Here is a 13,589-nt window from a genome sequence, read left to right as displayed (position 1 = left end):
TAAGGCAAAAATCAGGTTCTGTTAACCATTTTTGTACCACAGTGCTAAGCCAAAGCCCCAGGTGTGTGAGATTTATCCCTAAACCAATTATCATAACAAATTGAGTTCTACATTTTCTTCATTGAAGCCTAAAGCACAGGGGCACATTATGCCAACTCAGAGTCTTCTGAAAACTCAAAAAAATGTTCTTAAAGAAAAATCTGTTCAGCACCTTGTAAAAGAAATCCTGCACCACACTGGGGTAACTAAACACAGGCATCTCCTACTTCTGTCTCCCACACACCAGGCAGCCTTGTGTGTGCTCCCACCACAACGGCAGCTCTCAAACACAGATGTCCTGGGAAAACCTGTGGTAATTTGCTTATGGATTCCCTGGCAAATCTGTCATCTGTTTTTCTGAGGAATTTCAGTTAATTTATTTTCTTTCTTCAAAATCCCTACCACCCCAGTACCTACACATTCCTCCTTTGCATCCCTTCTCTGGTGGACACTTCATTACAGAGCTTGATTCTGTTGCTGTGAAACACCTGAAAAGAGACTAGTAGCAGAAGAGACGGGCTGTAATCTACCTGGCAACTAATAAGAGGGAAGGTAGAAAAACAGCTTCTTAAAGGGATGCAATTCTTGGTTTCATGCTATGGATTAGAAACATTATTCAGAAGTCTTTATCCTGGGTAAAACTTGTAATGATCCATTTGTGTCTGTTCCAGACATCTCAGCTCACATTTGGTTTGGGCCAACCCTAACAGCCAACCAAAAAAGCTGTGTTAGGATCCTGCAGTAAGCAAGCAGGAGTTAGTGCTTCTGGATGAACAGGCTGCTTTACAATCCTGCTTTTACAGATGCAAAGTTTTACAAACAATTTTGCTGATGTGGTGTTTGCATAATACAGTAACTGTAATTATACAAATACTTGCCATAAGTAAATCAGGACTGTACTGGGATAGACTGCCCCTGCTCTTTGTAGCCAAGGTTCTTGAAAAAAGGAATTCCTTCTTGCTTCTAAAGATGTCATTTTTGTACAAATTGTGGCAAAAGCTCCAATTAGGAGAAAGTAAACAGTCCCCATTCTAACCAGGCAGTCTTCTGCTTTCTATAATGATCAGAACTCACCTCCATATTAAATAATCTTGAAACAGTCACCTTAATTAGCCTTCATTTCCATAATTACCGATTTCTGGGAATAGGTTTGCGAAGAAGAATAATTATCAACAGATTAGAAAAATTACTGTCAAAGCACCAAGTTCATTGTTTCTTTTGTTTTTAATAAAGGCTAATTAAGCAATTAATGCTTTAATACAAACAATTAGGAATTGGGGTTTTTTTTTCCTTTACACAATTCAGTTTCTTATCCTCCACTGATACTATTTTAATAGGGTCAGGGAAAAATTATGCCAGACCAGTCTAAAATGGCCACTTCAGTACAGGAATGCAAAGAGATTTCAAATATCTTTTACAGTTGCAGGTTTTTAATCAAAGTGTATAAAATTTTAGTCTAGAAAAATAAGTATGGATTGTATACAGTTACTGTGCTCAGAGACTGAAGCTGACAGTGCACCACTGGAATGGCACAGGCATTCTGACAAGTGCAGAAGACAGCGTTCCTTAAAATTCTTGCTGTGTTTTTTTCCTTAGTTGTTTTTTTAACTCTTACTTTTAGCCTAAACAGGTGCAAAAAATATGTTTAGGTGGGGAGACTAGTTGCTGGCAAGGGACTGGTGAATAGGTGGCTGGAAGCAGCGCACATGTTCCACAGGTGTGCTCTCTCCATCGCCGGACTTCAAATACTTGTCCAAAATAGCAATTATTTCATCGTTCAGAATCTGGAACTTGCGGATTCTCTCAACCATTTTCTTCAAAGGCTGCAAACATCAAAACACAGGCACGCAGGAATTAGCTCTGGAGATTAAAAAGCCTTGGCTGCAGAAAATGCTGTTATCTCCTCTATCCCAGCCAGGTTAGGGATGTCTATTTTACCCTGCTAATCCAGTGGAAATCCAGTGTGCATTTGGGGTGTGACAGTGCTGTTTTTTGTACCAAGAAGGGCAATTTACAGCAGCCTTGTCATAATCTGAAGGCACGTACGTGAGATGGAAAGCATTAAGAAAATCCCACGTATCAGGAAAGCAGAATTCTCACTGACCAATCTTCAAACTCCAGTACTAATGCCTTAATCTTCTGTTCCTAAAACCCCTGGTGCCCCCATTTTCAGTATTTCATTATAAAGCAACTGCTGTATGTATCTACCCTGCATCTGAGTACAGACAGCTCTTAGTGTTGTCTTCATTACTACAGCAAATACAGAACAGATGTTTTCAACTCACCACATTCTTTATAACCTCATCTTTGCCATCATGCTTTTGGACTTTCAACAAGTGGTAGCAGAAATCCAACACATCAAAGCGACGCTGCTGTCCCAAAAGCACAATGATCATGCAGCCAGCCCAGTGCAATCCATCTCCAAAGCACTGCCTGAGACAGAAAACACACCGTATAAAGCATATTTCACCAACATCTCCAGAAACATATCCACAGAAAATGTACACTAAATAACGAGTATGTTAGACATTCATCTAGAAAACACTGCAAAATCTCTAGTAGATTTAAGTTCTCTTTCCTAGGTCCCACAAGCAATGCAAAGAAAGGACAGCCTCCCAGCCAATTTTACACAAAGCAAAGTTACTCCAAAAACATTGGCTCTCCATTAGGCTCCAGTGGCATTACTTTCTTCTTCGAAATGAAAGCAAAAAACTTTTGAAGTAAATTAAGTGGGAGTTCAGCAGCACTCTGCTCCTCTGTGTGAAAGGAAGGAAACATCCCATGCTGTTGCCTCAACAATTACCTACTGCAAAGCACATCACAGATGTTTCTAAACAAGGATTTAGAAATAATCCCAAGAACGACAGTTCCTGGTTAACTCATAGTAGAGGTTTTTAAATTCCAAGTGGTCATTCTTGCTCTTAATTCAGAGAACAAAGTACTCCATAGAAATGCATGCACTGGTGCTCAGCCTCTGTGGGGGTCTAACTACTATTGAAAGATGTGTGATAGGGTCTGTTTGTCATGGTATCATTCATTATACAGTGGCAATACTTAAAATAGAGAGCTATTCTTCTTAAAGACACAACAATATCTGTGTAGGGACGATGAGCCCCTCCCTGTGATCGCAGTGCTTTCCCTTGTTTTCACACTAAGCTCTTGCAGACAGGCAAACAAACCCCTCCATTCTAGGACCCCAGCCAGTTACAGGGAAGACAAACAAAGCACTGTTGCCCGCAGGTGGATCACTGGCAGCACTTACTCCACAGTGAACTCATGCGTTCCTACGGGGATGCAGTAGACAAACTGCATCGCGCTCCAGAGGCGGTGGAATTCCACACATTCATCCACATGCATCACCCCATTGCTGGGTAGGGGCCCACGCCAGATGGGATCATCCAGGAAGGAGCGGATTCTCGTCAAGATAACCTCAAACATGGACAGGCCACAGCAGAGGCGTTCTTTGGTCAGCAAGTCCCCTTCCCTTGCGATTGCTATTTGCTGAGGTGGAGAGAAAAAGTGCAACATCTGGGTTAAGAAACACCTGACCATTTGACTTCATTGTACAACAAAAATACATCACCACGTTTTTCGGCTTCACTTGGGTTATTCTAGGAGCAGCTTCTCCTGACTTTAAATGAGGTCAGAGGCCACCAATCTTGGCTTCAGTTCAGTGGAAAAAAACAGAGAAAAATGTAAAAGCCTTTTCAAGTGGATGGGCCCTTGCTGTAGTGAAGTGACACTAACTGCAGTACTGCTAATCCTGCGCTAGTCCCAGGGAAGTTGAAAGAATTCTTTGCCTGAATAGAGGCAAAAAGCAAAACCAGAGAGTTCAGTGCTCTGCTGCCAGTGCTCCTGCCTGCACTATTCTGCATATCTCCCTTAACTGCTGCTGTTAGAGACAGGAAAACTCCAAAGACAGCACAAGGAGGCTCAGACTAAACCCATAACTGGTAGTGCTCAGTTAGGGCTTGACCTAGCTTATACCATCACACTGAGAGCTCTCTCCTACTGTGCAGCAGCACCTACAATGGTAAAATCAGTCTGATGTCTTTGCTTTGGAGCACTCTGCTTTTATCTTCTGCTATTCACATCTCAATCACTTGCAAACTACTAAGGTTAGCAGAATATTAATGTTCCCCCTTTCACACTGACAAAATATAGTGCTAAAGCTGTAAAAGTCATTCAAGAATATTCTCTTCAGTTACTGTGTTTCCAGGAAAGCTCAACTCTGGTCATTTTCCTACAGTTTCTACTCATCTATCTGAGAGGAGTTACTTGTTTTAAAATACACATGCAGAGGAAAACTGATTTCTTCTGGTAGAAGTCTCACTGGGACCTTGCAGGCTGGCCCTCATACTGAAAAAAAATCATGAACATATATGCAAATTAGCAGTTTCCCCAAAAGGTGTCAGTTGCAACCCAACCGCAAATGCTTTAAACTTCTGAGCTTTAGGAGCATTACCAAATCCATGCATCTGAAAAAATAAATGCCATTCTATCAGCAAGCCGGGTGTACAGGCTGAAGTTCTGACACAGCTATCAGCACGCACAAAAGAACAGGCTCAGAAACTTCTTCAACTGCCTCTTGACACAAGTGGGAGATGTTACCTGGGGTGTGCCAAGTCTCTCAATGAGAGGAACCAAATGTAGTGGAGCATATTTTGATTCCAGTCTCTTCATTTTAGCATCAAGTCTTTCACCCTCTGAAAGGAGAAAAAGGAAAAAAAAAAGAGTAATTTAACAACTAACCAAGAATTTTTTCTTCCACACAATATTCAGTGCAAAAAAAGGAATGGGTATGTTGTTTTTGTAGGTAATTTCAGTTATAAACACTTTGTTAATCTTCAGAGTGCTTTTAGAAAAAGATGTATTTGGAAATGTTCCTTTGCATGTGCAAATACTCAAGAGGATTTGTAGTAGAAAATATTTAATTAACTAAATTCAAGGAAGAATATAAGACTCTATTATGCTGCTGCTAACATATTTGACTCCCACTAGTACTGTGCCAAGAACAATGTCCATACCACGCATAAAATGCTTGACTCTAGGAGGTGGAGTATAATTAGGGCGGAATCTTATGTCTAGCAAAGCTTAAAAAAAGCAGTTGGCACTCCCTCATCACTGGCAAGAAGGAAATGTTCTCTGGCAAAATAGGAAAATATTGTTTACAACAGTCTGGTTAGTTTTATGCAGAGATGCAAGTAGCTATGGTGAGTCTGGAAATAGCCTCAAAGGTTTTTAGCTGATGCAGTTTCTCTGAGCAGAACAAATCAGCTGCTCTGGCTGCAAGAAATGGAGAAGAAAGGAGGCAGAGGAGAAGCACGAGGGAGAAAAAAAGCAGCTCACATTCTGATGCTGAAGGATGAGGAAAGCAGATACAAAAGGAAGCAATCCTGCAAACATTCACCACTGTGTGCCCAGTTTAGTAAAACGGAATGTGAATAACCCACTGAGACCTGGGACCACTTCTGTTTTTCACTCTGCTGAGGCCTAAGCCTATCCCACCTATCATCAGGCCTACCCCATTTAACTGACAATCATATAAACCAAACAGCTCCTGCCACACCCACACAGGAGTAGTACTACCCTGGGTATCCATCCTACTTGTCTTCCTCATGGCATTCCTCTCCCTCTTGTAAGCTGCCCTGAGCCTCTCTAAGAAGCATATATTTTTCAGCCAGGCAAGCAGGCCTGAATCTTGTTACCTCTGTCCCACAATTAACAGTGGAATTGTAAAGGATGGCTGAGTACAGTCACTGAAGCCACAGCAGCAGGCAAGGAAAGTGGAGAGCATTACTCAAGGAAGGTGTTTTCACTTAGCTGATACCTTTGACGTGAACTCTGGGCAGGATATTTTGGAATGGTGCTGCATGCAACAGGTCACACACTTCCTCTAGGGACTGGAATGAAAAGGAAATGAAAGGCATTTAGGACCAAATAATCCCCAAACCACGTCAGATCCCAAAAATGGGCTTCCAAAAGCACACAAGCTGCTGCGAGAACACCAGAGGGCAGCCAGCCTCCATCAACACTGCATGAAGCCACTTCAAGCCTTCCCCCTCCTCACAGGATTGCTTCCAAAGACGATCTCTTTTCACCAGGCTACCTTGGATTCCCAAATAAACTCCAGCAGCTCTCCTCCCACCCTCAGCTGGCAGCTCTTAACAGACAGGGTATTTATTAAAAAGTACAGAGTGAATAATTTCGGTGTGAAAGTGGCAGACAGCTCCTGCACAAACAAACAGAGCAGTGAAGAGTATGACTCACTCCTTGGTTATTTTTACCAACACTATTCCCAAAAGCCATTATCATGGTGGGAGCATCTCCCTGCCAAGCGTACCGAGCAGTGAACCACTTCTCAGGAAGTATTTTACATCTTTAGGGATGGGGGAAAGAAGACAGATGCTTCCTGACTCTTGGCTGCTGTGTATGTACATGCAGAAAAAATGAGAAGCAGGTTCATAACTTTCATTAAGTCCTTCTCCTCATTTTTGGAGCAGAGGCTCTGCTCATTTGTAATCCCTCAGTGCTACTATTAGAAGAGCTGTTCATCAGCCATACTCCTGGCGAGGCCAGGGTACCGGGTGTCATGTTCCTTTCCCAGGTCTTACTATTCCTTGATGTCAACACCATGAAAATCTGTGTTCCAGGCAGTCAAAACTAACAAGAGATACACTACAGACCTACATTTTCCACCAGGGCAAAATCTAGTTATGATAAATCACCACAATGGAAAAAAATACTATAAATTTGTGACAGGACATTGAGACACCATGGAGGGCAAAAGCAAGAGGAGGGGTAGCAAGCAGGAGTGTATTACTGGAAAACGTCGCCAAAGTGGCATCCTGGAAAATGTGCATCCAGTGCTAGTGTCACTTCAGTATGCCCTCAGGAAGCAAAGGCCTTCACCTGCTTGGCCTTGCACCTGAGGGCCTAAGATACTCTCTCTTAGCCTGAACCCAAAGCATTCCAGTTTCCCATTTTGTTTCAACTATCCCATTACTGAATATAGTTTCAGTTGTTTGTCACTTGTCCCTCCAATTACTCTGTCGCAAGGGAGGGGTCTTCTAAGACCAAAGACAGAATGCTGAGGAACACGATGTTCCTCAGCATCCTATCTTCATTACCTTATCTGACATCAACAGCTCTAATACACCCTAAAGAAGTAGACTTACACAAGGATTTATTTTTGTGCAGTGGCAGGCCTGCAGCCAGCTTGCTGAGGAAATGATGCAGCTGGTGTGCAGTCAGCCAAGATCTTTATATGATAGGGAGCCCAGCCTCAGTGGCAGTGTGTGCTTGCACAGCATAGGCAAAGCATCATCTACACATAGGCAGAGGAATGACTCCCCATTCAAGTCTCAAAAGCATAACACAGGAAAAGAAAAAGGAAAGACATCACATCAGCAATGTCCATCCTTCCTTCTCTAACCATCCACAAGACTGGGAAATTACATGTCTGGCCACTTTGAACAGCAAGTTGTGTGACATGAAAGAAGAGTGGGAAAAGGAGAGGAGAGGTTGGGATAAAGAGCAATTACGGCACTGTGTCCTCCGCAGTGGGCAGCTTTGCATTCTATAGGGTAGAGGCTAAGCATATAGGAAGCAGCTGAAGGACTGGACATATTTCAGTTTCATTCAAAATAAGGCAGATGAATATCAGGCAGAGTGGGCACCACTGTCAGCCATCCTAGCAGCAAGAAAAATGTCCAAGAAGTCCATGTCAATTTTGTGATGTTTCAGATGACAACAAGAATTGACAAGCAGGGAAGGAAAATAACATTAACATAAGGCGAGCAGGCAATTCCCTGACTGACTGCAGGAATACTATAGTTTATCAGAATTTATGGTGAAGGTTACAATATTTGATCCTCAGCTACCAGAGATGAGGCAGTGTCTCTCACCCAGCAAAGTCAGGCACCACTGCTATTGCACAGGCTTGAAAGCTCCTGTATAACTGCAAAAGATCAGAGCAGGGAACTGTTTCTACCCGATCTGCCCATCAGCAACAGCAAGCTTTCAAATTTCAACCCTGCTATTTATGACGTTAGTAACAAAAATTTAAGAGCACATTTTGAGACACAGATGGGCTTTAAAGCAGCACAGCAGGCACCTACCAGACTCTGTTCAATGAGAAGGCAAAACAGGACAGCGTTTCCCACTTCCCGCAAATTCTGGAAGCAGACAGTCTTCAGTTCTGCATATTCAACAATGTCCTTCAACTGATGGTGAAAAAATTCCAAGATACCTGAAATCAAAAGAGAAAGAAAAAAATTACATCTCAGAAGCCAGCATTAAATCTAGTGATGACCACTTGGGCATACTTGTTACCTTGGGAAAGCAGACAAAAGATACTGGTTACATGGGTGTGATGGTTTGGGTGTTCCCTGCCCCCCCCCCCCCCCCCCACATTTTGGAAATCACCCAGACTACACTCAGTGGTTCTGGAAATTGAATGAAGCTTTATATTCACAGCTTAGCACAATATACAAGCAGATATTTACAGTATATACAGAAATATACAAGGTAAAAGGTAATACAGACACACAGCTCCCCTCCCAGAAACCTGAGTCCCCAAGAGGGGCTCTCAACCACCCCTGCACCTTACCCCGACCCCTCAACCTTACCCCAGACGTTGGCTTGTGCCCAAGGAAGATTGGAGGGTCGGCCAGGGGGTTAGGAAGCAAGATTAGTCACAAAGATGGCAAGTTAGTTTAGAGAGAGATGCAGCCCAAAGGCTAGACAGAGAGTAGCTGTCTTATCTATATACGTTCTTATACGCCTCAGCAAGCCTATGAGTGAAGTAGACATCACCACTGTTTTCTTCTCACAGACTGTAATCTAGTTCTTCTCACCAAAATATTCCAGCTAGCTTCAAACTAGCATAATGGGGAAAAGTGATACAAATCAGGACTAGTTTTTCTTTCTGCCTCAAAAACACTCCAATTTTCTACGCAATTTGTGTTTTCAAAGGCTGCTCTGATCATGCTTAAATACACCATATCAGAGCACAACTACCCAAGGGCATGGGGTTTAGGGTGTTCTCTCTCCATGTTTCAGCACAGGAAGATTTCTTATTTCCAGACATGCAGCCTGGAGGAAACTGAAAGGAGCAGTATTTAAATACATTAAAAATCAGAGGTTATGAAGTGTTAAGCCAATGGCATGCAAACCTTCTTAACTGGATGGACCATGCAAAATGGAGTGTGCTCTTGGAAAAGGGAACCAGTATAAGAGACAAGAACAATATTTTTTCAGAAGCTGGAAGACAGACTAGGGCTCTTGTCAGCTATTCATCCTGTCCAGCCTCTGTCCCACATCCTGCTGCACTACCTGATAGGTTCAATTCACAGCTGCTGTTTTCAAGGATGGCAGTGCCAGCAAGAAGCAGACACCAAAGCCATAGGGAACAGTAGTGGTGTCAGGCTAAACAGTGCCAAAGGCAGCCAGATGTGTTCTGCAACCTCACAGAATAATCAAAAACAAAAATCACAAGTCAAGGTCTGCTGGCAAGGGTACATCAGATCCTGCAGACAAGCAGAGTCAGAACACTGTTTCTGTCAAAGTTTTGCCAAAAGCTGTTAAAAAAAACCACAGCTAAAATTATGATTGTCAAAACCACACAATTTACCTAAACATATATCTTTTTCATCAAACCCCTCCCAAGCAACAGTGATGTGTAACGTGCTGGTGCATTTTCAGCTCCTTCCCCTCCAGCCCCAGAAGTGTTGTGTAGTCCTTTGGTTATAGACAAGCCCAGGCAACCATGGGCTTGGCAGTGCTGCAGAGACCAAATCTGGTTAGGACCATGGAGGTTAAAGCAAAGTATAGGACAGGTGAGGAGCAGAGAACTGCAGTAGGTCCTTTTTAAAAGGCACCGAGAACCTCAACTGATGACAGAAAAAAACACGTTGTGCAAAGGTTTCAAATGGTTTGCTACACAAAGCAGTTGTGTTTCTGTTTCACTTAGACAGCTAAATCTTCACCCAATCACATCTAATGCACTTGAGAGGAAGCAAGGAAAGAAAGCACAGATGCCTCCCACCACCTTCCCATGTGTTACTTGGAAGGAACAGCAAACACTTTGGTGTTTACCCAGCAAGGCAAGGGCTGACAGGAGTGCACAGACAATTTACAGCCTGGAGCATTTCTGTTACAAGGAACTCCCTAAAATTCTGCAGAGGAACTTGCTAAAGCACACTGAAGGTGGGAACTGTGTAGCCAACCCACACTCTGCCTTACGTCATTAAAAGTAGTAACAGAAAAGATCATAAGAGTGCACGGTGAAGGGATGAAGGGTTGGCTCAGTTACATTTCAAAGAGCTGTTTGTCAAGAGAGAGGACGTGCAGTAAATCAGTGCTTCCACACGTGTTCAGTGAAGAAAAAAAATTCAGACCTAACATCAGTAGTTTAGTGACTTAAGAGTGTATAGGGTTAACACTCCAGGGGGAGTAACCCTGAACCTGACCCTAGGGGTCTTGGCCCCTCCCCAGGGGTGGGCCACACTCCAGGTGTAGCCCACTCCCCCCACTTCCTGTCCTATAAAACAGAGGAGCTTCCTTGCTCGCTCTCTTGTCTTCGCTCCCTCTGGACACACACACACACACACACTGCATACCAGCACACCACGTGGCAGCCAGGAGGCAGAGACACCATCACATTGCTCGGGTTGTATTTTATCCCTTTTTGTATTTTGCTGTTTTCCCTTCCTTATCCTTTGTAAACTTCCCAACCTCCAATACCTTTTCTAAGTTATTGTTAAACTTTTCCTTTTTTAACTTCCAAATCGAGTGAGATTGATTTATTTGGGTGTGCTTACCTCTCTCTCTCTCCCTATCTTTGGGAAAAGGAGGGGGAAGAGGGGAGGGCACTCTATAAATTCTGTAAATTGTCATTGGGTCTATTAAATTTATTAGAGTCTCTGGGAACCTGCATTTGAACCCAAGACAAAGAGAAAAACAGAACTAAAAATCTAACAGAGGTAGCGAGTGCTTGCACCAACTCCTTCCTGTACTATGGGGATTGCGTAACAAAAAAGCTCTGGCAAAGGCTGCCAGTGCTCATTCAGTGCTGCAGCAGAGAGGTCAGCTACGCTTCCCAGATGTCTGAGCAGCAGTGAGTGCTGAATACTGGGACTCCCATTTAAGGGTGAGGTTGAAATGGAATGGCAAAAAATACTGCACACAAAATTTGTTAATGGTAGGGGGAAAAAATGCAAATTGAAGGACTGAAGCAAGTTTTACTACAAGGCTACAGTAAGTTTTAGTTATATGCTCTCTCCTTTGTAGTTTTCTGTGTTGATGGAAGAGCTTCCATGCCTAGCAAGAAACATCTAAGAATCAACCAACAGACGTAAAGTCAAATATTTTCCTCATACCAAATCTTTCTGCAAACAAAAGTCCATTGTGTTAGGCTGGCATTAGGTCTATGCCATAGAGGAAATCAAACCAGAGTATCTACCAACAGTTTTGGTCTTTGTATCCACGGCACACATGCAGAGATTGATGGCCAGATAATAGAAGAACTGGATGACTTCCTGAAACACAGTAACTGTAGACTTCTCCAAACAGTCACCATGGTGAGAGAACCATCTGAGCAAGTAGGACATTTGTGTCAAAGACAGATATGGGGATACTTTTTCCCTTTAGCTTGTATGGCAAATAGAAAGTAACTTGGTGAGAATTCTGCTACTACAAATACAGAAACAACCATTAGACATGACAAGGATTGAAGAGAAGGGGAGTTTCAGACTCTTCTCAATCCCCTGCACAGCCTGTGGATTTTGTGGGTGGATTCAGAAACAAGATCAGTGTCCAGGAAGATCATGAGAAATTTTAATCAATGTTATAAGGGCAGTGAAATCTTGAGAACAACTCGTGTCACCTACAGCCAATATAAGGAACAGGATGGCACAGAGAGAAACCAGGAGCAGCACAGAGGACTGTGACCAGCAGCAGTGAACTCATACTGAAGGTGTGACTGTATCACACAGAATTACCTACATTAGAAGAGATCTCAGAGATCACCTTTTGCAACCACCCTGCCATGGGCAGGGATGACTCTCAACTTGGCTGCCCAAGACCTCATCCAGTCTAAACTTACACACCTCCAAGGAGAGGGCACCCACAAGCACTCCTTTAAGAGTCTCACCACTCTCACACTGAAGAACTTCTTCCTATAATATATGTGCATGTTTACACTTAGGTGGAAGACATCTGTACCCAGACAGAATACAGTGTGAGTGTATGTTACTATTAAACTGTAAAAACTTGGCCCATGGTGCTTTCCACTTATCTCTAGATGTTGTACAAGTTTAGACTGAGTAGTGGACATATGATAAATTAAATCCATTTTCCTTCACTCTTTGAGACTATTTTTCTGTAATGTGTCTCACTTTGAGACACTGCTCTTGATGAAAACTAAGCAAGCCCCATTCCCAACTCTGACTTGAGAAGCTAACTATATCAACTTGATCTTTTTATGTTAATTTGATCCATCTTTAAGTGAATAACCTGCTCTTAGGAAACCAAAGCAAGACAGTCCACCCAAAAGCAGCAGGATAGACAAAGTCAAAGAGGCTTGAGATTCATACCATCACAATTACATACTGCTTTTTACAGTCGCTGAGAGGAGTCCTATCACCTGAAAAGTCCTTAACAAAAGCTCCAGTCTCCACATACAGATCTAAAAATGCAAACAGCACACACATGCATTCATGAACAGAACATTTTGTTACTTTGAAAATCTCACACCCAGGAGCTAGCCTGCCAGTTGTTCCAAATGCTACCATCAACAGTCTTCTTTCTGCTTCCCCTCAGATCTACCGGCAAAACAAATGCATGTTTGCAGAGCTACACAAGCTATTTTTGATGGGACAGAAACAACTGGAAGCATGACCTTCTCCCCAGCAGAGTCCTGTGGCAGGAGTACATCACTGTGATTTCACTAATGTTTGAGCAATGGCAGTCCTGATTACATTTCCTCATACTGTGTATTTGTGAAAGGCTATGCATGCATACTGAAATCCTGGAAAAAAGAGCAAGTGTCTTAGGAAAGTTAGCTTTCCTAAGCAACATTCTCCATCCTCCTTCCTCTAGTTTTATTTGTGGGTACAATTTATAAGTTACTGGATTTGTTATATATATGTAGCATTTTGCAAGGCGAATGAATCAAGGGGGTTTGCCCCTTCTCTCCAAGAAAGCAGTTTTAATTAAATCACACTATTCCTGCAAATGAGATGCCACTAGGTGTCATAATAATTGATCTTAGAATCCTGGTTTCTGATATACATGGATTTCAACAGAAACAAAAGCTGTTGATACGAAACAAACACAGTATAGAAGATTAGCAAAGGATTAGGTTCCATCTCTTCTTCCAAAATGCCATCTCATTAGCACTCAAATAGCAGATGCCAAGTCTCAGCTGTACAGTCTGTATGCTAATAATTTATGACGTGCAACACGAAGCTGGTGGAGTTCTTCACTTTGGTTGCTTTCTATGAAATGAGAAATCTCAATTCACACCTACAGATTCCAATCAAACACAT

General features: G+C 42.6%; 1 protein-coding gene across 3 annotated transcripts in view; it reads right to left on the bottom strand.

The window, feature by feature from the left end:
- Positions 1-1,244: 1,244 nt before the first annotated feature.
- CYFIP1 (cytoplasmic FMR1 interacting protein 1) overlaps positions 1,245-13,589 on the bottom strand; it is an 81,429-nt gene continuing 69,084 nt past the window's right edge. For all 3 annotated transcript variants that reach the window (XM_064143501.1, XM_064143500.1, XM_064143502.1), the window contains 6 exons: positions 8,160-8,290; positions 5,870-5,942; positions 4,651-4,745; positions 3,302-3,540; positions 2,325-2,472; positions 1,245-1,862 (listed from right to left, as the gene is read on the bottom strand). In XM_064143501.1, coding sequence (XP_063999571.1) covers positions 1,698-1,862; positions 2,325-2,472; positions 3,302-3,540; positions 4,651-4,745; positions 5,870-5,942; positions 8,160-8,290 — 851 coding nt within the window. In that variant the 3' untranslated portion in view covers positions 1,245-1,697. The remainder of the gene's footprint in view (positions 1,863-2,324; positions 2,473-3,301; positions 3,541-4,650; positions 4,746-5,869; positions 5,943-8,159; positions 8,291-13,589) is intronic.

Source organism: Pogoniulus pusillus, chromosome 5 (assembly GCF_015220805.1).
Source record: "Pogoniulus pusillus isolate bPogPus1 chromosome 5, bPogPus1.pri, whole genome shotgun sequence".
NCBI lineage: Eukaryota > Metazoa > Chordata > Aves > Piciformes > Lybiidae > Pogoniulus > Pogoniulus pusillus.
Note: the sequence above shows the minus strand (reverse complement) of the source record. Positions and strands in the feature narration are given on the sequence as shown.